This window comes from Leucopleurus acutus (assembly GCF_964270905.1).
Source record: "Leucopleurus acutus genome assembly, chromosome: X".
NCBI classification, from domain to species: domain Eukaryota; kingdom Metazoa; phylum Chordata; class Mammalia; order Artiodactyla; family Delphinidae; genus Leucopleurus; species Leucopleurus acutus.
In genome coordinates this window covers 83,750,404-83,775,195 of record NC_139148.1, presented here as the reverse complement: position 1 = coordinate 83,775,195, position 24,792 = coordinate 83,750,404, and the positions used below count along the sequence as shown (strand labels likewise).

The 24,792-nt window shown below is 36.3% G+C and overlaps 1 protein-coding gene across 6 annotated transcripts in view; it reads right to left on the bottom strand.

The window, feature by feature from the left end:
- The window catches only part of DIAPH2 (diaphanous related formin 2), an 889,270-nt gene that overhangs the window by 311,114 nt on the left and 553,364 nt on the right, over positions 1 to 24,792 (bottom strand). For all 6 annotated transcript variants that reach the window (XM_082864620.1, XM_082864622.1, XM_082864621.1 and 3 more), the window contains one exon: positions 8,632 to 8,756. In XM_082864620.1, coding sequence (XP_082720746.1) covers positions 8,632 to 8,756 — 125 coding nt within the window. The remainder of the gene's footprint in view (positions 1 to 8,631; positions 8,757 to 24,792) is intronic.

Sequence of the window (24,792 nt, the reverse complement as noted above, 5' to 3'; positions counted from 1 at the left end):
GCTGGAATGCTGTCTCACTATAGACGAAAGAGGGGAAGAAATATTGAAAAGGCCTATTGCATTTTTAGTCTGCACTATACTCATTTACTATGAAATGAGCTTGGATTGTTTGTTGCTATCTTCTCTCTATCACTTTTATCTCCCTGACTACATGCCTTCTTGAAAGCAGGAACCATACCTGCATCTTACTTTATAGGTATCCTAACATTTAGAATATCACCTTTCATGGAGTATACAAGTATCTTCAAATTCTATTAGTTGCTTCTTTCTCTCTTATACCTAAGTGAAAAATGTAGGGATTTGTTTAATCCCAAACATCTGGATACTCCTAGAATAACGAAGTACAAGCCTCCTGCTTCTTCCATAGGCACTTACTACATGAATGTATCTTTTTTCTTTCAGTCTTAAAAAAAAATATGAAAACAACAACAACAAAAAACCAACTTAGATAAAATGAAGTTGGACAAAAGCAGACTGTGGTTGTTTACAAAGAATATTTTCCTTGGGGGAAATAATTTATCTCCCATTTGTGAGGTTTAGAGCAGAATGACCAATGACACCTTGTATGTTATTTCTTCATTTTACAAAGCATGTTCAAAGTCATTACTATACCTAGTCCTAATAAAAACATATGTGAGGTGGGCAAGGGAAGTATTTTCATTTCAGTTTTACAAATGAGGAAACAGAGTGTCTTTCCTACGTTTGCAAAGACCAAGGCTAACACTTAGGTCTATTGATACTCATCCACATGTCTTTTCATTCAAATGGATTAATAAAAATGCTTTGCATTTGTACAGAACATTAAAGTTCAAAAGTACTTTTATATATATGAGGCAAATAAAGTGGACAGAGTACTTCTCAACAGTGTGCAAAATGAAATTGGATCTCTTTAGGTTTTGAGTCAGGACCATAATACAGAAATCTGGAGATGAGTAATCAGTGTTGCCATGCACAAAGTCGATAATGCCTTAGCTGATATAAAAAAAGCCACTTACTAAATGTTTGCTTTTGATAAGGTAAAGAGGAGTTGGTACCTTCACCCCTTGGAACCATTTCCAACTAAGTTACTCATGACTTTTCTTACCCAGACAACATCAACTGGTGACTAGGTCATATTCTCCTTTTCACTAATGATCTTGGGAAAGCTTTTCTATAGTTTCTTTTTAAATTTTTCATTCATTTTCAATTCTCACCACTGTTGAGTGCCTTAGCTTTAAATGAGTAGATGAGATGTAATCCTCTCAAATTGATTGTAATTTTAAATGCTTGTCTTATGAGGTATGTGTGTATACGTATGTGTACGGATATATATATCCATCACTAAGATTCAACTGAAAAATTTCAGTGATGTTTTTTACGTATTTCTTTCCATTTCTAACTTCAGTAATGAATTGGGACAATGTAGTAGGTAATTATCCTATTTTACCTTTGCAACACAAAGGACAGTATCATTACATGTTTATTAAACATATTGACTTGCTTTCTTGCATTTTTTTGTTTTCACTTCCCACACCTCAAAGTTTAAAACCAGAAGAAAGGAACAGGGAACCTTCAAGGAAAAGCTAAGTTTACTTGCTATAATTTTCAAAAGTTATATCTCAGAGAGCCTAACTAGAAATAATTGAACAGACATCTAATATAGAAAAAGACACTGATGTATTTACCTACATTTCTCAAATAATACCTGATTGAGATTTTGCTGCAAGAGTATATTTACTGACTAGTTATACTAACGTCACGATCATTGCCTATAAACTGTGTGTATTTAACATACTGTGCGTGCCTTCAATAATTGAAAATAAAAGAGTTTTGGTAAATTTGAAATCAAAGCAAAAGGAAACAAACTCATATTCATTGCTACAATATCCAATTTAAGCTCTTGTGAATGCCAAAATGGCTTTAAATCATATCTCTATCTATGTATAGATACATGTCTATGCTACATGTTTTCTAGTATACATGCATACACAAAACCATAACCACATTGGGTCATTTAGTTTTTCAAACTTCTTTTTTTTACATCATTTCTACTCAGTATGAATAAATCCCATAGAAAGGTTTTTAGTCTCTTAAAACTTAGCTTCTGGTAGGAATGAGAATTTGTAAGGTTGAGGGTACATTAACTCTTTCAGATGACTTATGTCCCGTTTTATGTTCTGAAAAAGATGATTTCTCAGATGAGTCTCTAGTGGCCTGAAAGGGTTTATGTACCCTTTAACCAAGCAGTATGCTCTTCTCTCACCATTAGCATCATGCACCAAATGTCCATCAATTCCCTAAACAAAGTTTGGAAAATGGAGCTCATGGTAATTTCAGGCTGAAGTTCAAACAAGCAAGACTCTTCAGATAAAAAACTTTTGAACTGACTGATCTGAAAAACCATATGCTCCATTGAGACAGTTTCTTAGAATGTGATTTCCAAGAGCCAAAGAGATAATTCTTAATACCTGCATTTAAAATCAAAACATATAAAGGAATAACAGTGGAAACATGTTATACCCCTTCCTTTTGTCAAACTGAAGTTATGCCAGCATCACAAGCTAATGTTTTCTATTTACTTGCCAGAATGTTGTTTAACATTAATCATTATGCAATGACCTCTAACATATTAAATAAACATTTATTAAGACAACTTTTTGTAAAGCATTGTGCTAGGCTTGTTGTACTCAAAAGATTTTATAACCCAGTGTTCAAAACACACATGCACATAAGCAGAGTACAGGCAAGTCAGCGAGTACAATAATCAAAATATTAAAATGTTATAAGAACACAGGGGACAAGGAAATTAATTTTGATTGCTATGATTAAGGAAGACTTTGTGGAAGACATGAGCAGCTAATTTTTAAATTAGTTTACAAACCTTTCAAAAAGAATTTTTTTTTCCTTCTGAAGCAACACATTATTTCACAGTGAACAAATGTGGAATTCATCTCAGATTTACAAAGCTTTCTGACCCTAGAGGCAGCACAATACCATGGTTACAAGCACAAGGCTTGAAGTCTGAAGGACCAAGACTTACTTGAATCCTGGCCCTCATTAACCAGACTTGTAACATACATGATCTCACACATGTATTTGAACCTTTGAACCTCTATAGCCGCAATTCTCACGTATTTGAAATGGGGTTAATCATAGTACTTCCCCTATAGTATTGCATTGGAGATCACTTGAGATTATACAGACACCTATATATTCTTAGCACTGTGACAGGCACATGACATTCACTAAACAGTTGCTATTATTACTATTATATTATTATTTTTATTATTATAGATGATCATACCTTCTACTGCAAATCACTGCACAAATAATGGAAGTTAAAAAAAAAAAGAAAACTTGCTTTCACTGCAGAGGACCTGGGTTCAATCCCTGGTTGGGGAACTAAGATCCTACAAAGCATGCACAGTGGCCATTTCAAAGAATGCTAACAATCTTCCTTTTTTAAAAAAGCAATATTTTCCCCCATGTGATTTTCAAAAACAATTTGCTTTTCAATGTATGCATTTTCTCTATTACTGCTCCCATATGCTCACTGTCTCTTTTCTTCCTTCCCTTCCCTTTCCTTTCCTTCTTTCTCCTCCTTCCCTCCCTTCCTTCCTTCTTTCCCTTTCCTCCTTTCCTTTCCTTTCCTTTCCTTTCCTTCTTTCCTCTTCCTCCCTCCCTCCTTCCTTCCTTCTTTCCCTTTCCTTTCCTTTCCTTCTTTGTCCTCCCTCCCTCCCTTCCTTCCTTCCTTCAATCCTGGACCCTCTCTCCTTGAGCAGTCTCATTTAAAAATGTTTTGCTTTGAACTTCCTAATTTTCTGAGTTTGAGACCAGCAGGCAATTAAAGGTAATGAGAGAGAGTCCGAGCCACTAAACTTCCCTCCAGTCTAACCTAAACCTCTCGATTTTTCAGCAGCTAGAAAACAGCCTGGATTAGTACATTCATACCAGAGAGAAAAAAAACCCAAAAAACAAAAAAACTTGCTCTTGAGGTTTCTGTTTTGTTTTTGTTTTGTCTATTTTTTATATGGCATGTTCTCAAAGGTGATTAATATTACTGAGGTTGAACACTAACCCTGTGAGTTTTTCATCTTTTCAAAAATTATTCACTTAATAAAGAATAGTGGGAGAAAAATCAATGTAATTGCAGTACAGTAGAGACCCCGAATCTGTTCTGAATTGTCTGGTCAGGGCAATGTGCTTCCTCCAGGAACTTGATTTTTAACCACTTCAAATGACTCTCCCTCCCACTAGGAGAAACTCCCAGGTGTTGATAGTTAGCTACAGGGTGTTAATGTCATTAACTTTCTGTCAGCTCCTTTTGTCAATGTGTTAATGGTGCCCCTGCTGCTCAGTCCTCCCTGCCCTCCAGTTGGTGAGATGATTTAGCCAGCAGTCAATCAAAAAGCTAAGCTGATTTGCAGCAATAGACAGCTCTGCCACTGACAAAATCTATGTAAGTAAATGTAAGAAATTTGTCAACAGGATATAAGCAGTAAGGTCAACACTGTGGATAACGTGTTTTGTAGACAGTTTAAGATGTTAAGAATGGACCACAACGCATATTCTAAAGTCTAAGAAGCCCTCTTTTAAGAATGTTTTTTCCTGTTGGAAAAAGCAAGGAGCAGTAAGTAAAAGTGATGCTTAGATTTAAAAGAAAGAAAGAAAAACTGTTTCATAGTCACATGATTGGTCAAAAGACAAAAGCTGAAAAAATCAGAATCCACATATAATGTCAAGTCCATGAGAACAAGCCTCAGGGAATTCCCTGGTGGTCCAGTGGTTAGGACTCCTCATTTTCACTGCCTAGGGCCCAGGTTCAATTCCTGGTCAAGGAACTAGGATCCCACAAGCTGCGTGGTGTGGCCAAAACAAAACAAAACAAAACAAGAATGAGCCTGAGGATTGGCACGCAGACCACTCACAGTGTTCCCTCTCACCCTTCCTTAGCACGGGTTATTTTTCTAAACTTTCAAACCGGATGTGATTTTGAACCTCACCCTACCAATTTTTGCAATAGGCGCCAAACACAGACAGAGACTACAGAATTCCTGGTAACCTTAAAAGATAAAAAGAGATGACCCCTCGAAATTAATGAATTTAAAACAATGGGCCTATGACAAATAACTTTATGGGTTGTTATCCTGAGACAATTTGAGCTCACTACATTGACAAAGGGACAACTGTGATCAATTTCATCACCAGATATGGAAAATACTCTTCATTTAATGAATAGGACCATTTTTTAAAAGCTCAAGTATGTAAAATTAGGCAGTGTCTGATACATAGTAAACATTCAATTAACGAGTGAATATTATCGTCATTTTTATAACTTACCAAAAAAGGAATATAGATTCTATTTGAATTCACTGTACAAACAATTGAACTTAAAACTTCCCCAATATTATTATGATGAGCATACTGGCATGAAGAATACAAAGAACTTTGCTTTTAAAAAAAATCAGAATAATAGCAAATTCCCACACATGGTATCCAGATCTTTGAACCATGTGTGTTTCAATATATATGGTGCTATTGTATCCATTATAGACCATCCCCTTTCATCCTAGAACCTCTCTACTATGATTTATGAGAGAATTTTCTCCATTTCTCCCTGTTTTGTAGTCTTACAAAATTAATATTGCTTATTTTACTCTTTCCATTTTTTTTTTTTTTTTTTTTGAGTTGGAACAAGCAACCATTTTGGGGTAGAGAAAGGGAAGCAGAGGTGACAAGCTTCATTCAAAAGCCACTGACTATTGCTTAGGAGGTAGGAAATAGCCTGGGCCACTCCATTCATAGGAGAGGTATCATTCTCTTTTCTTTGGTTAATTTTTTTGACATTTACTTTTAAAAGGTGTGGATTATCTTTTCCAAAACTGATTACACTTTACATGCTCTGAAAAGGTGATTCAATGTGACTCAAGTTCCTGTGAAAATTTATATGAAGAAAAGTTTTATAACTACAAGCACAGCCTACTACTCTTTCAACAATATCCCCTTTGATGTGTTAAGTCAAAGTAGGATCTTGGACCAGATGATCTCCATTGTCTCTATAGCTATAATATTCTGTGATTCAATATACACTTACTGAGCGCCTTCATGTTGCTAGGTGCTGTGCATTGGGATGGGCATATAGAAATTAACACACTAGACCTGATCTTGGTCACTGGGCCAGCAAGACAGAGAAGTAGGTAAATGCCAGACTGTCAGCAACTTGTGGTCAAATCTTCTATCTCGTGCACTGTTGAATTTCCATGGCCTGTCAATGCCGAGCATATTATGAGTTCAATCAATACTGTGAAAGAATAAGGGTGAACATAGGATTCTATGGGACTTAGCCCAACCTGGAGATTTGGTGAAGATTCAACCTGCATATTCACTTGCCCTTGGCCATCATGCCACTGCTGCTAACTAGAGCACTGATGCCCTTCTGAAAGCCCAGAGGAGTGTCACTGCTATTCAGTTTTTGAACTCACAGTCCTTATAGAGAGATTACTGTTTAAGTAGGTAAGGTTACTTTCAAGGGGAAACTACCCCCATACTTGTGCCCATAGTTATTCAATTTAAAAGGCCAGTGCCTGAAGCAAAAGAATTTATTGGCAGGGGACAGAAACATTGGAAAGATCATCCAGTACAAAGAATCCTATACTAGAAATAGGATCATGGCTCTAATTTTAAAACAGAATCAAGTATCCCACAAGAAAATATCCCTCTCTTTTGGAATTGCCAGAAGAGTAGAAAAAATATTAAGAAGGCACCAGAATTCATATATCATAGGATGATTAAACATTTTGTTTGCCATTTTCTAGAAGATACAAACTCTCACTTGGTGCCCAAAGAGTCTCCCGAAGCAAGAATAATTTGAGCCACAGTTCTATCACTGTAATTTATTAATTTGGAGTTTTTAGACAACTCAACACAATAGTCTAACTTTTTCTCTAAAATAAATTGCTGTGTATTTTATTTTGCTTTTTAAAATATGATATGCAAAGTAACAGCCCCATACATTTTAATACAGTTTTCAATCCCCTTGTGGACAAACAGTCACGCTTTAGTGTCACTTAAATGAAGAATAACCATTCATCTGTAACATACAGATACAGAAGGCTCTGGATTTTCATTTTAAAGCGCTTAATTACCTGCATAAAGAGAGAAATAAAATAGAGTCCAGGCCAAGTTCATGAGGGTTTGAAATTACTTTTCTTTTTCTAAATGAGCAACAAAGACCCCTCAATGTTGTATGCTGTCGTGTGGCCACAAGCCAACTGTAGAAGAAAATGTTAAAAAAGACAAGGGAATCAGGAATTAAATTCAAGTATGTGAGGCAAGAATCAAAATCAAAAGTTGAAAAATGTAGGTGGTGCTTCCAGCCACAGGACAATATAACAAATTTGAAAGAAAAATCTAATCAGCAACAAAGTTAAATCTTCACATTAAATATCCTGATGTGGACAGGTACGTAATCCAAGGTTATTTTTGAGTATTTCCTGCCTCCAGTCACCCACAAACTTATGTTCCCAATATTCCTATTTCTATAACTACTCACCATCACTAAAGGACCACACAAAATACAGTATTAATTCATGAACCAAAGAGTGAAAATAAAAATTGTTTTTCACATAAACCTAAATTGCCATTCTCAAGTAATTCAAGCTCAGGACCATAACTTCCAAGTTGGGCAGGAAAGAAAGCATATCAGAGAAGAAAAAGGCAATAGATTTAACCTTGAAACAAGGTGACTGCCATATAGTTGTTGAAGGAATTTACTTATTATCAGATAAAGAATTTACAGTATTTATTCCCTCTTGAGGTATAAAATGGTGAATCAATCTGCAGTTCAAGATATTTATTTAAACCCAGAAGAGTAGGATATGGCTTTAACTTTTGAAAACCAAAATAGAAAAAAAAAAAAAAATCAGCTCTAATGTAGTTTATCTTTAGACAACAGATTTAACATTAAACAATTCAAGCTAAATATCATTTCTCAAGTTTTCCTTTCATATATTTCTGTAATTTATATGAATATACTATATGTAAAATAGGGATTTAAAAGCATTTAGGTAGCAGGCAATGCCTAACGTTATACAGATAGCTATTACAATTTACTTAAATACATAATCTACTGATCAATTAATCTATCTGTCCATGCATGCATCCATTTTTTTCTTCATAACCTTTCAGTCTACTGATACCAGTTATCCTCTGATTGCCCTTGAAAATGCACATATCGCCTCAGAAAATACCTGCACACACACACAAAAAGAAAAAAACCTCTGAGCAAAAAAATTCTTCTGTTGATCATTTCCTTTAAACAATAAGGAGATTCTTTGTTCTGTTTTAGGTCACATCAAGCCTCAAAAGACTTACCTTGCATATCTTGTGGGCCTTCAAATGAAATTTGTCTTTGAGAAATGGCATTTTTTCTTATATAATTGTTCCCTTGCCTACTCTACGATTCAAAACGTCATGAACTAAAATTTATGCTGGTAATATAAAAACAGCCTATATACAAATTCATCCAAGCTGTGAATAGAATGGTAAGTTTAGAACTAACCACAAGGTAAATAGGTATATGGACAGACAGACAGACAAACACACACACAGAAACTAACAAATAAACAAAATGCTTAAATAAATAAAGGATATCGTCAGCTTTTCCACAAACTTATCACGTTGATTTTCTGTTTTGGGAAATAGCTTGATGTCACGTTCCAGATGAACAATTTGTTGTTCCATTGCTGCAAGGTTGCTCTTGAGAATTTGAGCTGAAACTAAAGAACAACGTGCAAAGTGTTTAGAACATTTCTTTTACAACTAAAAGAAAACAGTATCAGTTCAAGTATTTTTTTAATGTGGAGAATAGTTCCATGAACTCAACTCACATTTTTCTGAATTACTACTCATAAAAATTCTACTCTCCATGAAATAAGTGAAAATGTGTAATATAATATACCAAATCATCATGTTTAATATGGTAACACCATCATTTTATTCAGCCATTAGCTCAAATGAATCCATTTCTATTTAAATTTATTGATGGAATTCCTAATATTTCATTCTTTAAAATCTAATTTGAAGATTAAAGAGAAACTAACATTCAAAGAGATCCTATCTTATTAATGCGTGATGTTGGCTATATAAATGATTTAAAGTTAAATTACATAAAAGGATCAAATATTTTTTTCTTGTTGAAAGATCCTGGTTTTTATAAACTAATATCTATGGTAAAAGTTCCTGACTTTAGTACTTTTCATACTCATAGAGAAATGATAAATAACTGTTGATACAGAGAATTTAGAGCAAACCAGAGCAAACATGTGTGTGCATACACACCCACAAAGCTTCAGTGAGCCCTCAAACACTATCGTTAGTTGCTTTAATTACCCCTAACATTCTCTGCACTTTTCTTTTTCTCTCCTCATTGACAACAAATAATCTTAAGTACTGTATTCAAACTACTCTTAAACACATGCACACTTTCCAGATCTCTCACGATGCTTTCTTTTCACAGAGGTACTTTTTTTTTAAGCTTACACTAGTTTATAGATACCCTATTACTCTATGACCGCCAACTATGTATGAAGACACTTCTATCAATATCAACGGCATTTGGCAGGGTTCTAGTTGAAAAGGCAAGGTAACTACTAGAATTTGATAGGTAGCCCGTGACACTGATTTTTTTTTTTTTTTTTTTTTTTTCCGGTACGCGGGCCTCTCACTGTTGTGGCCTCTCCCGTTGCGGAGCACAGGCTCCGGACGCGCAGGCTCAGCGGCCATGGCTCACGCGCCCAGCCGCTCCGTGGCATGTGGGATCTTCCCGGACCGGGGCGCGAACCCGTGTCCCCTGCATCGGCAGGCGGACTCTCAACCACTGCGCCACCAGGGAAGCCCCCGTGACATTGATTTTTAAATCCAGGTCTCTGAAACAGTTCTTTTCATTAAAGGACCATGAAACAGAAATAGAATAATATTACAATTCTTTTTTTTTAAAGTAAATTTCAGTCTCATTCAGAGGCATATCAGAATTACAATGAAAAATTCAAGAGACTGACAAAAATCAATCCCCTGGCAAATTTCCGCCAAAGTCTTCTGATACAAATTCATCACACTGACACGTACACCTTTATAACTCAATGAGGAGAAATCGCTTAAATATACCTGGAAGTTCAAGAGACTGAAAATTAAACACCAACACTAAAGACAAATTATTATTTTTTTTCCTATTACTCTGTCAGTTCAAATAGCTATGTCCAATTTAGTTCCATTTGTTTAGATCTGACAAGCTTGGAAATTATTCTTTATCGGAGAAGTCGAAGAGAGTTTTGCCCTGCCATAAATGTGCTAATGGCTCAGCAATCATTGCTTGCTTTATTTAAAGGACGAGTTTGCTGTGGAGGTAACCATTCTCTCAGACTTTAAAGCTGAACTTTTTCTCTTGGGTTTTTCCAGGAGATGCTTGCTAATTATACTAAGGGTTTCTCCTTTCCCACTTGCTTGACTGAAAAACTGAAGATATGAAGTTGACAAGTTGTTTATGTCATATAGGCTACACAGAAGAAATAAACTCATGACAACTTTCTGCAATAAACAAAATGTGCCCATAGGCGAGGTTTAAGTCACAATAGTAATCCTCCTGCGAAAAGCAATAGTAATTCCAGTAGTAAAAAAGGGGGTGATCATGAGGATCCTTCTGATTGTTCAACAGAGTAATAACAGCCTAATCAAGTTGCTATGCACACAAAAGTCTAGATAACTCAAATAACGCGACATTCTTTTTAATCCACTAAAATTGCTTTTACCCTAAAGTTGAATTTTGAATAAAACAATGTTTTCTAGACATCTGTCCTCCTCAGTTCCACCTGTCAAATCCTTAGTCCTCTGTAAATCCCTCTAGAGCTCTAGTCCAAATTCTCTACCATTTAGAGACACTTCTATTTGTTTAAGTGATCTTCCACACACCACCTTCTTCTTTAAGTGAGAATTTTTTTTCATTTTTTTGTATATAGAGTCTCTGCTATAAAACCTCCTGCTACTTAATGGTAAGATCCCTACCTAGTACTTGGCTTTTCCCTCAGTACTTATCACACATGGTACTCAATAAATGTTTGTTGAATGAATATGTATATTTCAAGAAATTTTGATTCAGATTTAAATGTTTTCCCACTTCTGCAACTGGATGTGCATGTAGAAGTTAGATACAACCGAAGTGATTGGAAGTTAGCATATCAATTATTATGTGAGTATGAAAGGAAGCAGGAAGTTGAAGGAGATGCTTAGACAAAGGGGAAAGTGAGAAACAGAGATAAGGAAGAGAAGTAAGGGACACCTTTTCTTTTTTTCAGCTTCTCTATTCTCCCTCTCTAAAAATTTATTAACATTATGAATGAACGAAAGAAAATAAAGTACTGGAGATGTAAGAAACCAAGGATGTTAGCCCACATGCAAACTTATGGCTGCATTAAAAGTGCCCTGCACTTTGTTTAATGCTTTGTTGCCACCATTTTGAAAGTCTTAGTAATTTTTAAAATGGGGCTCTGCAATTTAATTTTGCACTAGGTCCCCCTAAACATGTAGTCAGTCCTGGTCTCCATGTAAGACAAATAAAGCAACTCCAACTTGGAAGAGTTGGTTAAAAGGGCTGGGAATTTCACCTGCTGGCTCCTTCTCATTTCTTATTCTCTCACTGGTGGAATTCTATTTCAGGGGGTGTTAATCTACGGTGTTGCATAAACTAGACCCACAACAGGGGTTTCACTCTATCCCTAAGTGGCTTACTTCATTTTTGACAGTTGATATAATTAGAAAAATTTTATTTGCTTATAATCGAAACCAGCCTACTTGAACTCTTCTTACCCATTAGTCCTCATTTTGCCTTAAATCAACACTGCTCAAGTCTACACCCTATTTTACAGGAAAGGTGTCACTTGCATCTTCTTAATCTGCCCAGCTTACAAACACCTGGTTCCTTCAACTAGTCCTCCTAAGGTATAAGGGTTAGTCATTACTTATGCTTCTAAGTAATAACTAACATTTACTGAGTACTTACTATGTGCTAGATATTATTTTAATTAGTTTTATGTATTAACTCTCACAAAAACTCTATGAGGTATATACTACTCTCAAGAAGGGGTATCATATGAGCTAAATGATGTCTTGTCAGGAAATTGTAAATGTAAAGCAGTGTCTCTACTTCTGGAAGGCCAACAACTTGAAATAAAATCTGGGAAAGGAGGTGGGAGGATAGATAAATTAGGAGGTTGGGATTAACATATACACACTACTATATATAAAATAGATCACCAACAAGGACCTACTGTATAGCACAGGGAACTATACTCAGTATCTTGTAATAACCTATAAGGGAAAAGAACCTGAAAAAGTATATATATATATATATATATATATATATATGTGTGTGTGTGTGTGTGTGTGTGTGTGTGTGTAACTGAATTGCTGTGCTCTACACCTGAAACTAACACGATATTGTAAATCAACTATACTTCAATTAAAAATTTTTTTAAAATCTGTACTCATTGGCACAAGGGTATGCCACCTATACTTGGGGACAGGAGTCAGGGTCGACCTAGATTCTAACCTCTACCATATTCACTAATAGTTGGGTTACTTTGAGCCAGTCGCTTAGCCTCTCTGGGTCTTCATTTCCCAATTTGAAAAATAAAGATAATAATACCTTCCTTAAATGGTAGCCATTCAAGTTAAATAATTTGATTAATATAAAGTTTCTATCATTATAACAAGTACATAATAGGTAATCTATAAACATTCGTTTCATATTCTACTATCCTTCCCACTATATTCTACCAACAGACAAATTCCTACTGTAAACGTGCCACCAAAAACTAAACAACAATTTAGATGTAATCTGAACAAAAAAAGCAGTCATTCCTTACCTGCTACCTCACTGCGGCCTGATTTAATATCGGTCTTCTTTCTAATCACAGGAACTAAACTTAGATTGGGTTCTCTGTTTGTAGGTTTTACAGGGTACGTGGAATTTTACGTCTGGGAGGCAGTGACAGTTATACTAATGAACAGCCAATTTGTTAGAGATACTAGCAAGTTCCAAATTTAAAGAATATTTCTGGGGAGCTCCCTGGTGGCGCAGTGGTTGAGAGTCCGCCTGCCGATGCAGGGGACACGGGTTCGTGCCCCGGTCCGGGAAGATCCCACATGCCACGGAGCGGCTGGGCCCGTGAGCCATGGCCGCTGAGCCTGCGCGTCCGGAGCCTGTGCTCCGCGGCGGGAGAGGCCACAGCAGTGAGAGGCCTGCGTACCGCAAAAAAGAATATTTCTGGAAATTAAAATCTGTGCAGTAGTATTTCTTTGGGGACATTTACAAGTTAGTTACTTTGATTTTCTAGACATGTCTAAACCATAAGAAATTTTTTGTAAGTGTTATAAAGAATTAACATGTGTTTACCTGCCTGATTATTTGCCTTGAATACATTTGTTTTAATCTTAAGAGTTAGGAGACAATTTGATTATGTAACTAGTTAGATCCTAGCCTACATTTCTTCTAATATGTCTTCAGGGTGTGTGTGTGCGTGCGTGCGTGCGTGTGTGTGTGAGAGAGAGGCAGAGAAAGAAAGACAGAAATATATATATATATATATATATATATATATATATTTACTGGAGATGGTAGGGAGATGTAGGGCAGCTGGAGTTCCAAGAACATTTAAACACCAGAGTAGGTTAGAAATGCTTGTCTACTGCATAGCCCCCACCTCAGGGTTTATTTTTGTGCCTGTCATTATATTAGTTCACTAATATAAATTAAGGAGTCTTTAGTGACAGGGCAAACATTTTCTATCTGAGTAAATTTCCACTACAAGCATTTTCAATGACTGATTAGTCAGTCTGGTGGCACTTTAACTTTTTTTACTAATTTCATTTTTTACATCTGCTACTGAATCTGAATTATAACACTAAAAATTAAATTATAGCTATCAGGTTCTTTATTATAGCTTTCTTTCTTATACTCCATAAATAACCTTTTAAACTCAGTACACTCTCTTGAGTTACACGTAGGGAGAAACCTTCTCTACAAATCTTATTTATCTGCTTACTTCAGTTGAAAAATATACATATATACATATAGTACTTCTTTGCTGGCTTCAAGCAAATATATGAGAGTGGCCTGATCTTCATTCAAAACACTTGAAATGACAGACTTGCTCTAATTCATAATTTGAAGAAAAGTTAAGTGTAAGAAAAATATTTTAAGTGAGATTTTTATATGGAAAGACTCTTCAATTACATAGTACCTAAGAGAACTGATACGCATTTAAGGAAAAAAAAATCACAGTACTCTGGTGACATTCTCTAGACCATGTGCAGAATGTGTAATTTTATGTAAATATAAAAGCTTTTCCAGCAACTTGAGGAATTTTTTCTCTGAATTAAATATTTCTATTAATTTTACCCATTGACAAAGTAACCCAGCACTTCTTGACATCTTTGCTCTAAGAAAGGCCAGGTAACAATTTACTCTTGCAAGTCTGTATGTGAATAGGCCCCAACCTGATTATAAGCACCCTGTAATTTTCTTTAACTGAATATATTTAGTTGAAGAATTACTGTCAGCCGAGCGGCATAACATTAAAGTGACTCATCCAGAAAGCACATGTATAAAAGAAAAGGACATTACAAGCAGCCCAAACAATAGGCACAGCTGTATTCTTTCTCAAGTACATTTATAAGTTAATAGTTTCGTTTTATATGACTGCTATACATGAAAATGAAGCAAATGTGTTTATACAATAAAAATAGCAAAGGCTCAGTCAGCACTGTGGGCTTCTCAGGCCTTTAAAGAAAATAAGTGATAAATGGCACCCAAATAAGAAATTCCTCTAATTAAAAAAAAAAAATCTGTTAGAGAATGACTCATTCTTAGGAGAAAAAAAAATTGTTAAAAAGTCACCTTAACAGAAAACACAACTTAACTAGAGTCCTTACTAAATGAAATTTAAAAACGTATGTCCTCAATGTGTGTTCACAAGAGCCATTCATCACTTGCCCCTGGAACATGTGCCTTTGGTATAAGGTGCAGTTTTTCTCAATCGGATCCATAATACGGCCTGAACTGATGCTGAGAGAAGAGGGACATCCATAACAAAACATGAAAACTACTTTATAAACCATATACATGTTTAACTCGAAAAACTAAGTATGTTTCACTGTCTGGGTTCATACATTTGTACGAGATCTCAGCCTGTAAACCTCAGTCTGAATGCATTTTTTTTAAAAGAAAGAAGTGGAGCCTTCTAACAAAAAGAAAAGACAAAACAAACAAACAACCTTGCTAATAACTATGGAAGGTATGGTGAAAGGATAGCCGGGGTAAAGGAGGAGAGAAGAAAAGTTTAAAACCCTCTGAATCATGATTTGCAACCCAAAGTTCTGTAGCCTGACCACCGACCCACTAGCACTGGACAGCCAAGCTACCTGTGAAGCATCGAGTTCTTTCACCTGCTGTCTCTTCTCCAATTGTTATTCTGCCTGCAGCAAATAGTATGTGTGAGTTTTTAAATCAAAGACTAAAAAACAAACTAAAATCTCTTACTCTTGTTGACAGTCTTAGCTCAAGGCCAGGATTGGGAAGAACAGGTGCAAGCCGAAGCTTCTATAAAGCAATGCTAGATGTAGTCTTGTTGGAATAGTTTGTTCTCATTATGAAGAATCTTTTTTAAAGCTCATTTGTTTTTCTTACAGTAAAAGATCTCTCACTCACCCACATCTCAAACTGGAATAACTTTAATGGGTCAAGTCATGTCTTTATTTTTTATTTATTTATTTTTTTTGCGGTATGCGGACCTCTCACTGTTGTGGCCTCTCCCGTTGCGGAGCACAGGCTCCAGACGCGCAGGCTCAGCGGCCATGGCTCACGGGCCCAGCCGCTCCACGGCATGTGCGATCTTCCCGGACCGGGGCACGAACCCGTGTCCCCTGCATCGGCAGGCGGACTCTCAACCACTGCGCCACCAGGGAAGCCCCCAAGTCATGTCTTTATTGAGTTGAGGCTGGGCTATACTGACTTGTCCTCCCTTGGAGATTTTATGTAAGTGGCTGGAATGGTATTCTCCTTAGCAAAAAAGCTTGCCAGAACCTTCAGATATTGATAAATCCTTTATGGCAATCCTATATTAAAGTCTTCACTTGTCAAGTCTATGTAATGCATTCTTCTTTTGCTTGTAATCAGAACACAAGTGGTAAAAAGGACCCTTATGAAAGGAGGCTACTTAATGTTACCTATAACAGGAGGCCTTAAAACTAAATTAGTGAAATTATGGAAAAATATGTAAAATGTAGTCTTGTTGACTAAAGACTAGAAAGGACAAAAATCTTACAAAATCTGAAATTACATCTTTGTAAAATTTGGAATTTTGAGTCTATGTTTATGTATGCATTTAGTTTTGAGCTATAATAATTACTGAAAAAAATCACACAGAAAAAACATGTGAAAAAAAAAACTATATTCAATGTTGCCAAAGTTCTGATAAACCAGCTGTGAGAAATGAGCACTGTTTTTTGTTTTTTTTTTTTTTATGTTACAACAACTACCAGCTTCTTGAGAAAGCATTCACAAATGTTCTAATCCGAGGAACCATTTAATGGCAACTTTACTAACCCCTTTACTCATGGTATATTATATCCTTAATAAGGTACGAAAATATTATATTGATTGATAAACCATTTGAATACTTTCTTCCACGTGTTATTTGGCAAGAATTAAATACATGTAGGTAGTGTCATCATAAAGCTATAATGCGGGACTTCCCTGGTGGTCCAGTGGGTAAGACTCCATGCTCCGAATGCAGGGGGCCCGGGTTCGATCCCTGGTCAGGGAACTAGCTCTCACATGCATGCCACAACTAAATAGTCTGCATGCTGGGCTTCCCTGGTGGCGCAGTGGTTAAGAATCCGCCTGCCAATGCAGGGGACACGGGTTCGCGCCCTGGGCTGGGAAGATCCCACATGCCGTGGAGCAACTAAGCCTAGGCGCCACAACTACTGAACCTGCACTCTAGAGCCCATAAACTACAACTACCGAGCCCACTCGCCACAGCTACTGAAGCCTGCGCGCCTAGAGCCCGTGCTCCGCAACAAGAGAAGCCACCGCAATGAGAAGCCCGCGCACCACAACAAAGAGTAGCCCCTGCTCACTGCAACTAGAGAAAGCCTGTGCGCAGCAACGAAGACCCAATGCAGCCAAAAATAAATAAATAAAAACAGATTAAAAAAATAAATAAAAAAATAAAGCTATAATGCTATATTAAAAGACTGTTAGCCTTCCTGAGTGTAATTTTTGTGACTATGGCCAAATTATCCAAGAAATGTATTTCTGAACTCATCAGGGAAATCACTGGGACTGTACGATTTTGCAAGGTTATTCTTGCACTTGCCTGGGTTCTCCCAGAACAAGTCTAATGAGTGAAGTCCACAGATATGCACTTATATATAAGCCATCGACTTTCACCCAAACTGAATGCAGGTTGTCATGAGGTCAGTGTCAGTGATGAGGTCATAATGCTGGAGTCATCAGAGTCCCTTCCACATTAGTGCTGCTCGAATTGGCAGCTCTGCTTGGTAGTAGGGTTACAGGTCAGATAAAAGAGGCTTGGGAAGGGTATAGTAAGGTTTGAGTTACGTTTTCCTTCTTCATTAACTGACTGTGGATACTAATAGGATTACTATATGCCCCCAGATAAGAGATTGGCAATGCAAACTAAACAAACTAGAGGATATAACTGTAATGATTTTCTAATTTCCTCACCACTGAAATCAGTCCATAAATAAAGTGGGGCTTTATCTGGGTGTTATCATCTCATAAATCTACTATACCTTAAGTGTTTTTGCCTAATAACCTAACAATGGATTAAAAGAGGAAATGAGGTTTGAGGGGTAGGTGGGGCCTTTTAGGCCATGATAAGAACTTTAGGTTTCACCCTAAGAGTAATGGGAATGCACTGAAGGGCTTTAAGCAGGGGAGGCTGATGAAAATTACACTTTAAAAAAGATTAAACTCTGGCAGCTATGTGGAAAATGGAGGGAGGGGGTCAAGAATAGAAAAGGGGAGAAGAGTTAAGAAACAATGATTATGGTCTAGACAGGAGGTGATGGTGGCTTGAATTAGGGTGACCAAAGATGGTTGTGGTATGTAATTTAGACACAGAGCTGACTGGGCTTGGGGTGAATAAAATGTGAGCGGTAAGGAAGAAGGAATTGTTAAGAATGATTCCTGGGTTTCCGGCATGAACAAAGGAAACGGAGACATCAGGAGGGAGATTTTGGGGGAATATTCATGGGTTTATTTAGCTTTGGACCAACTAAGTTTCAATTGTATGAAGCATCCAAGTTGAGATTGCAAATAGGAGGTTGGATATATGGATCTGGAGATCAGAAGAGAGGTCTGAGCTGGATACAGGAAATAGGGAGGCATTTGTATACAGATCCAACTTCAGTTACGTTGTTTCATTATATAATTTAGTACAGTTAGTTTTCTGGCTGTATAAGTCTAGGTAATAATTCCTCATCCTTGACTCATTCCAAGTACAAACATTTCTAGATGTTGGGTAAGGTCATTCTCCTCCAGGTTATGCTTGTAATTTATTCCTATTTTTCCTCTTTCCTCTACTTCGCTGTGAGTTACTCTGAACTTTCATAGGTACCATGGATATTCCTATTGTCTCCCCCCCACCAAAAGTCTTGCTGTTATATTTCTCTTGAAACAAATGTTGCTAATAACAACCACACAGCTAATTGCATTTGGAGGTGGGGTGGGGAGTACACAAAATCTAAAAGCTGCAGGCCTTTAAAGCACAGAGTCAAGAAAATATCTGCCCAAATTTCCTTAAAAGAATGAGAAATCTGAAAGACTCGATTGTTTTTCCTTCATAGTGTACATAATTGATACATTAACACTGGTACAAGTGGAAGGGTTAAGGGTGGTTTAGTCAATACAAGACAAAGTAGGTTTCATCCTTCTTTGGTCCCTCTTTCCCACCAGCTCCACTTGAGGTATTCATGGCAAGCATGTCTTCTTCCTGTTTGTAGCTCTACAAACTTCTTTTAGGGTATATACATTTCTAGCTTTCACTGTTGCTTGCTTTTCTTTGAATGGTCATTGCAATTAATTGCAGAGTTTCTTATCAGTGAACTTTTTTTTTTTTAAGGCCGACAGCAGTGATTACCTGTATTTTAATCAGAGTGGAACAATATAATTACCACTCCTGAGTGTACTGAGTAGAAAGGGATGCTGCACACATCTGCTTTAGTTCCCAAGTCAGTAACTCTGTTGCTGCCCTGGATGTGATAAAGTCCTTCTCTCCTTTATTTTTTTTAAAGGATCTATTTATTTATCCCTTTATTTTTATTTCTAAATTTTTAAAATGAATTTCACCTTCCATCAATTTCAAAAGGTCCATCACTGTCCCTCCAGTTAGTCAGCGAGTTACATTTGCCACTGTAATCTCTATCCTTCAGTATTTGAAAATAAATGTTTAACAGTTATGGCCCTTTTACTGAAATTATTTTGCCAATTTGTAAAGGATCTGGAGGTCTTCTATGGAGCCAGTAATGGATAAGAAAACTCAAATAAGAATTCCACACAAATGGTCATTACTTTCAACCTCAGACAACTAGAAGTTAACATTCATTATGTAGGTCTACCAATTTCCCACCAAAATCAAAACCACTATTTCAGTATTAAATATGGTTGGCTGCTGAAAGTTGCAGAATAACATTTTTTAAGCTGTGATCACAGGAAATTCTAAACATGACACACAACCAGATGTCATGCTGGTAATACTTGCTGACAAAAGAGATTTAGCCCTGAACATCATATATGTTCTTCCAAAACAGTTTTTCTAGCAGATCACACTAACCAAACGTTATAAAACATGTTTCAGCATTAAAATACTGTATTCAACCACAATTAAACACTAATTTACAGAATGTGGTAAAATACATGTGGTGGAGTGCCCAGGAGGTGCTGACTAGTGTCAGTAGAATTGGGATTGGAATCCAAATTAACAATACATCCGACTAAATAGTCCTCCTAGAATAGAAACACACTTCCAAATTAGTCAACAATGGCATCATAAAATCTGGTTCCACACTATGCCAGACTTATTCTTTAAAAACTAAAACCTGATTTTGCCACCACAATGCTTAAAATCTTTCAGTATCCAATGGTGTGCTATGCTATGGTGGAGAAAAAAAGCATGGCCTTTGGAGTCAGACACACCTACTTCAAATTCTTTATCCACTACTTACTATGCGATTCTGGGCAAGTTACTTCACCTTTATGAACCTTAGTTTCTTCATCAGTGAAATGGGGAAAACAATTCTAACCTCCTAAGGTTGTCATAGTGATAAAGTGAAATGATGTAGACAGAGCTCTTATCATATAAACTAGCACCTTATAGAATTAGAAAGATGTTATTTCCTTTTGTTCTTCCGTCACATACAGGATCAATGTGTATAAGGCCTTTAAATAGATGACTTCCATCTCCTTATCTCTCATTTTCATTTAAGGTCATTCTCCCACACTTAATGCTCCTGAACTGCCATCCTCAACTTCTCTTTCACGTCTCCCTCCCTTGGTTCACATTTCTCTGCCTGGAATATCTTTCTGCTACCCTGGACTAATGAACTCCCATTCTTCTTCTTTATAAAGAATATAAGCAACTTTTAATTATTTCTTTGTGGAAGTTTTAAGCATAATTTTTGTTTTTATGAAAGTTATAAATGTACATAATTTATAGAGTCAAATCATTCTATAAAACTGGTTACGAAAATAGCACCTGCTGTCTCCTGCCCCCTATTTCCCACTCCCCAGAGGCACTTGCTTCCTTTTACTTGATTAAAAAAAATTTTTTGCCCTCCATAATGGGGGGATGAAAGCAAATGTTACTACTTCTTATTTTATTGTTTGTTTTTGTTTTTCCTTCCCAGTTTTATTGAAATATAATTGACCCATAGCATTGTGTAAGTTTAAATATACTGATGTGTTGATTTGACACATTTATATACTGCAAAATTATCACCACCATAGCTTTAGTTAACACCTCCATCCCGTCACATAATTATCATTTCTTTTTTGTGGTGAGAGCATTTAAAATCTACTCTCTTAGCAACATTCAAGTATAAGATACAATATTATTAGTTATAGTCACTATGCTGTATAATAGATCCCCAGAACTTCTTAATCTAATAACTAGAAGTTTGTACCCTTTGACTAATATCTCCCAATTTATCCCACGCCACCCTGGTAACCATCACTCTACTCTTTTTCTCTGGAATTCCCATTCTGCTCGAGGTCAACTCGTCTATGGAGTTTTTCATGACATCTCTAGATGTAGTAACCCCATTCTCAGTGCTCCCATAGTACTTTTGATTCTTTTAAGGTTTTTTCATTGCATTCTAATAGTTTATACGGCTACTTGTCTCAAAAGAATTTTAGTTCCTTGAAAGCACAGTGAGGCTATCAAAAATATTTTCCTATTCTCAGCTTTTAACACTGTACCTGCCATACAGTGAGTGCTTAATAAATTTTGTCTGAACTGAGACACCATGTTTCTTTTACCCAATTAGCAAACATGATTTTTAAAGTGTAGACTACTTTGTACTGCTGAGGGTACAGTTACAGAAACTCTGGTACAATGTAAACCGAAAAAAAAAATCATAACTTTCCAAAAGAATTAGAGTTAAGTGGCTTATAAATATTCTAACATTTGACACAGTAATACTAGTTGTTGTTAACTGTCTTCAAAAAAAAAAAAAAAAAGAAAGCCTGAAAGAGAAGCCAGGCTTTTAGCCAAAGAAAGTCATATGATCTTATATAAAATGACAATCTAGATGATCAGAGATAAGGGAATAATTAAGTAAAAACTTTAGTACAATGATATGAATGATAATTATATAGTCAATAATATGAAATTCACAAAAACTTTGTAATACATGTGATTTCTTTCATGTCAATTGAAAAAAAATCATCTTATGAAAGTTTATGTACAGTAGGATCTTAACTGTTTAATGCATTTTGTTTTAATAACCTCTTTGTAAAAGAAAAGACACTCCCTAACTTTGAATGGTACCCCCATATCACTCATGTTCATTCTGAATTTTATAGGAGATAAAATATTGGGACATAGGGTGAATCTGACAGTTAACAAAGAAGGGAAAGAACCTTTTTAAGTGTATAGGGAGATTCTATGAAGCAACACCTACCCGCCAAAAATCACTGGATATGTCTCAGGTCCTGAAGAAATGAACTACCTTAGAGGCACAAAGGATGTTTTAAATGTCATCTTCCATAAGACCCCCCCCCAAAATATCTGAATTTTGTCATGAAGAATTTTCAATCTATTCAAATATGTTCCTGAAAAGTCCCTCCACCCCTGCAAAAAGGGACTCATCAAATATACAAGGAAGGGCTACAGACACCTTTGGGTAATTTAAGTAGCAACTAGTTTTGAAAGTCATGTAAAGAAAAGCTGTCAAAAACCTTCATTCATCTACACAGGTGGGAAAACATTTGGCAAAGTAAAGGTGAATAAAGAGCTCAGAGATTTTGAAGTATTCTGGCAAAAATATCTACAAGCACATACACACACAATCTGGTCAAAGGCCCTTCGGATTTTTCAAATGCCTCATGATCATTTATGAAATCAGGGAAAGGAAAGTGAAAATAATCATGAATACAAGCACCGCAAGGTAATACCTTACGTATTGTATGTCCTCAAATATATAAATACATGTATAAATTGTTATTCCAGATCAAGAGTTGGCAAACTACTTGCACATAGGCCAAATCTGGCTCACTGCCTGTTTTTATATGGCCTGCAAGGTAAGAATGCTTTTTACATTTATAAGTGGTTGCAAAAAAATGAAAGAATAAAATTTGTGACACATGAAAATTGTATGAAATTCAAATTTAAGTGTCTATAAGTAAAGTTTTATAGGAGCACGGCCATTGACACATTGCCTACGGCTGCAGAGCTGAGTCCTTGTGACATGGATGCTGTACGGTCAGCAAAGCCCGAGATATTTAACTTCTGACTCTTGATGGTAAAAGTCTGCTGACCTGTGTTCTATTTTTTTTAATTGAGATATGATTGACATATATCTTTGTATTAGTTTTAGGTGTACAATGCACTGATTGGATATATGTATATATTGTGAAATGATGACCACAATAAGTTTAGTTACAAAATTTTTGTGTGTGTAATGAGAAATTTTAAGATCTAGTCTCTTAGCAACTCTCAAATATATAACACAGCATCATAACTACAGTCACTTGCTATCCATGACATACCTCCCTAGAACTTGATTATCTTATAACTGGAAGTCTGTACCTTTTAACCACCTTCACCCATTTTGCTCACCCCTCACCCCTCACCTCTAGCAAACACCGTGAGCTCTAGATGAATAAAAGTACACTCTTGGGAGGGGCAACATTAATTTCCTAGCCCAGATAGCTCATGAGGATATGGAGAAAGAGAGAAATCAAAAGTGATTGTCCATGTATATACAGCCAGGTCTGTGGATTTCTGGTTCCTCTTCCAATCACAATGCACCTGAGTCTCTTTACAACAACTATTTCCATCCTTCTGAGGATAAATGCATACTGTGAATTCCACAAGGTGCAGCTGATTATATAAGCTTATTCTGCCAAATGCATCAACAGAATAATTATTTAACAGCTAAAAAAAAAAGCATTTTTTATACAGCTAGCATAATACCACAGGCAGATAGGATCAAGGCACCTCTGGCAAAATTTGAAAAATCTTCAAATTAAGTAAAATATAACAGCAATAGGTGCATGCAGAAACTCAAAGCCAGGTCCTGTAAGCCAGCCAATATAAGAGGAAAAATCAGCCATTATAAAGTAATATGAAATGTAATCTCAATGGCCAAATGATCACTTGTCAAAGTAACACAGAGGGATGCAAATCAAATTCTCCAGTATTATATCTCTACCTTATACTTCCTTTCAGACTTTTCTAGAGATCTAATAAATAATTGACCAAGAAGTATACTATATAACTGATCTATTTGTAGTTAACTTCGGCTTTAAAATGATAATCCAGTACATTTTAGGAAGTTGACAAGTTACACATCCCAGTGTTACACACACATGCGTACACACACACACACACACACACACTCATTTTATTCTCATAACCACTCTGGGAGATATATCCTGTTATTATCTCTATTCACATATGAGAAATCTGAGGCAAAGAGAGACTAAATAATTTCCTCAAGGTTATATACGTAGTAAGTGGCAGAACTAGTATGTGAAGTTATGTAGTCTAGTCTGTGCTTTTAACCAATATGCTCTACTGGCTCTTAGGAATAAGGAAAGGCAAGTTTTAGTTAAGCAGCATTTCCAAGTATGAGAAGTACAAGCGGAACCTGGTATGTGAAGTTCTTTTATGTCCCTAATTTAACACATGGTTATTTAGTGTCTGCTAATGGCACAACATTGTAATAGCAAAGGACAAGGACCTGAGAGAGGAGTAAAGCACAGTCCTGCTATGCTCAGAGCTTGTAATTTTGTAAGGAGGTTAAATCAAGTACATACAAGGATGGATACATTGATGAGAGGTACCAGTCAGATTATAAGCATTAAAGAGTGAGTAGGCACAGACATAGCAAACAAACTTATGGTTACCAAAGTGGAAAGAGGGGAAGGGATAAATTGGGAGTTTGGGATTAACAGATATACACTACTATAAATAAAACAGATAAAAAACAAGGACCTATTGTATAGCACAG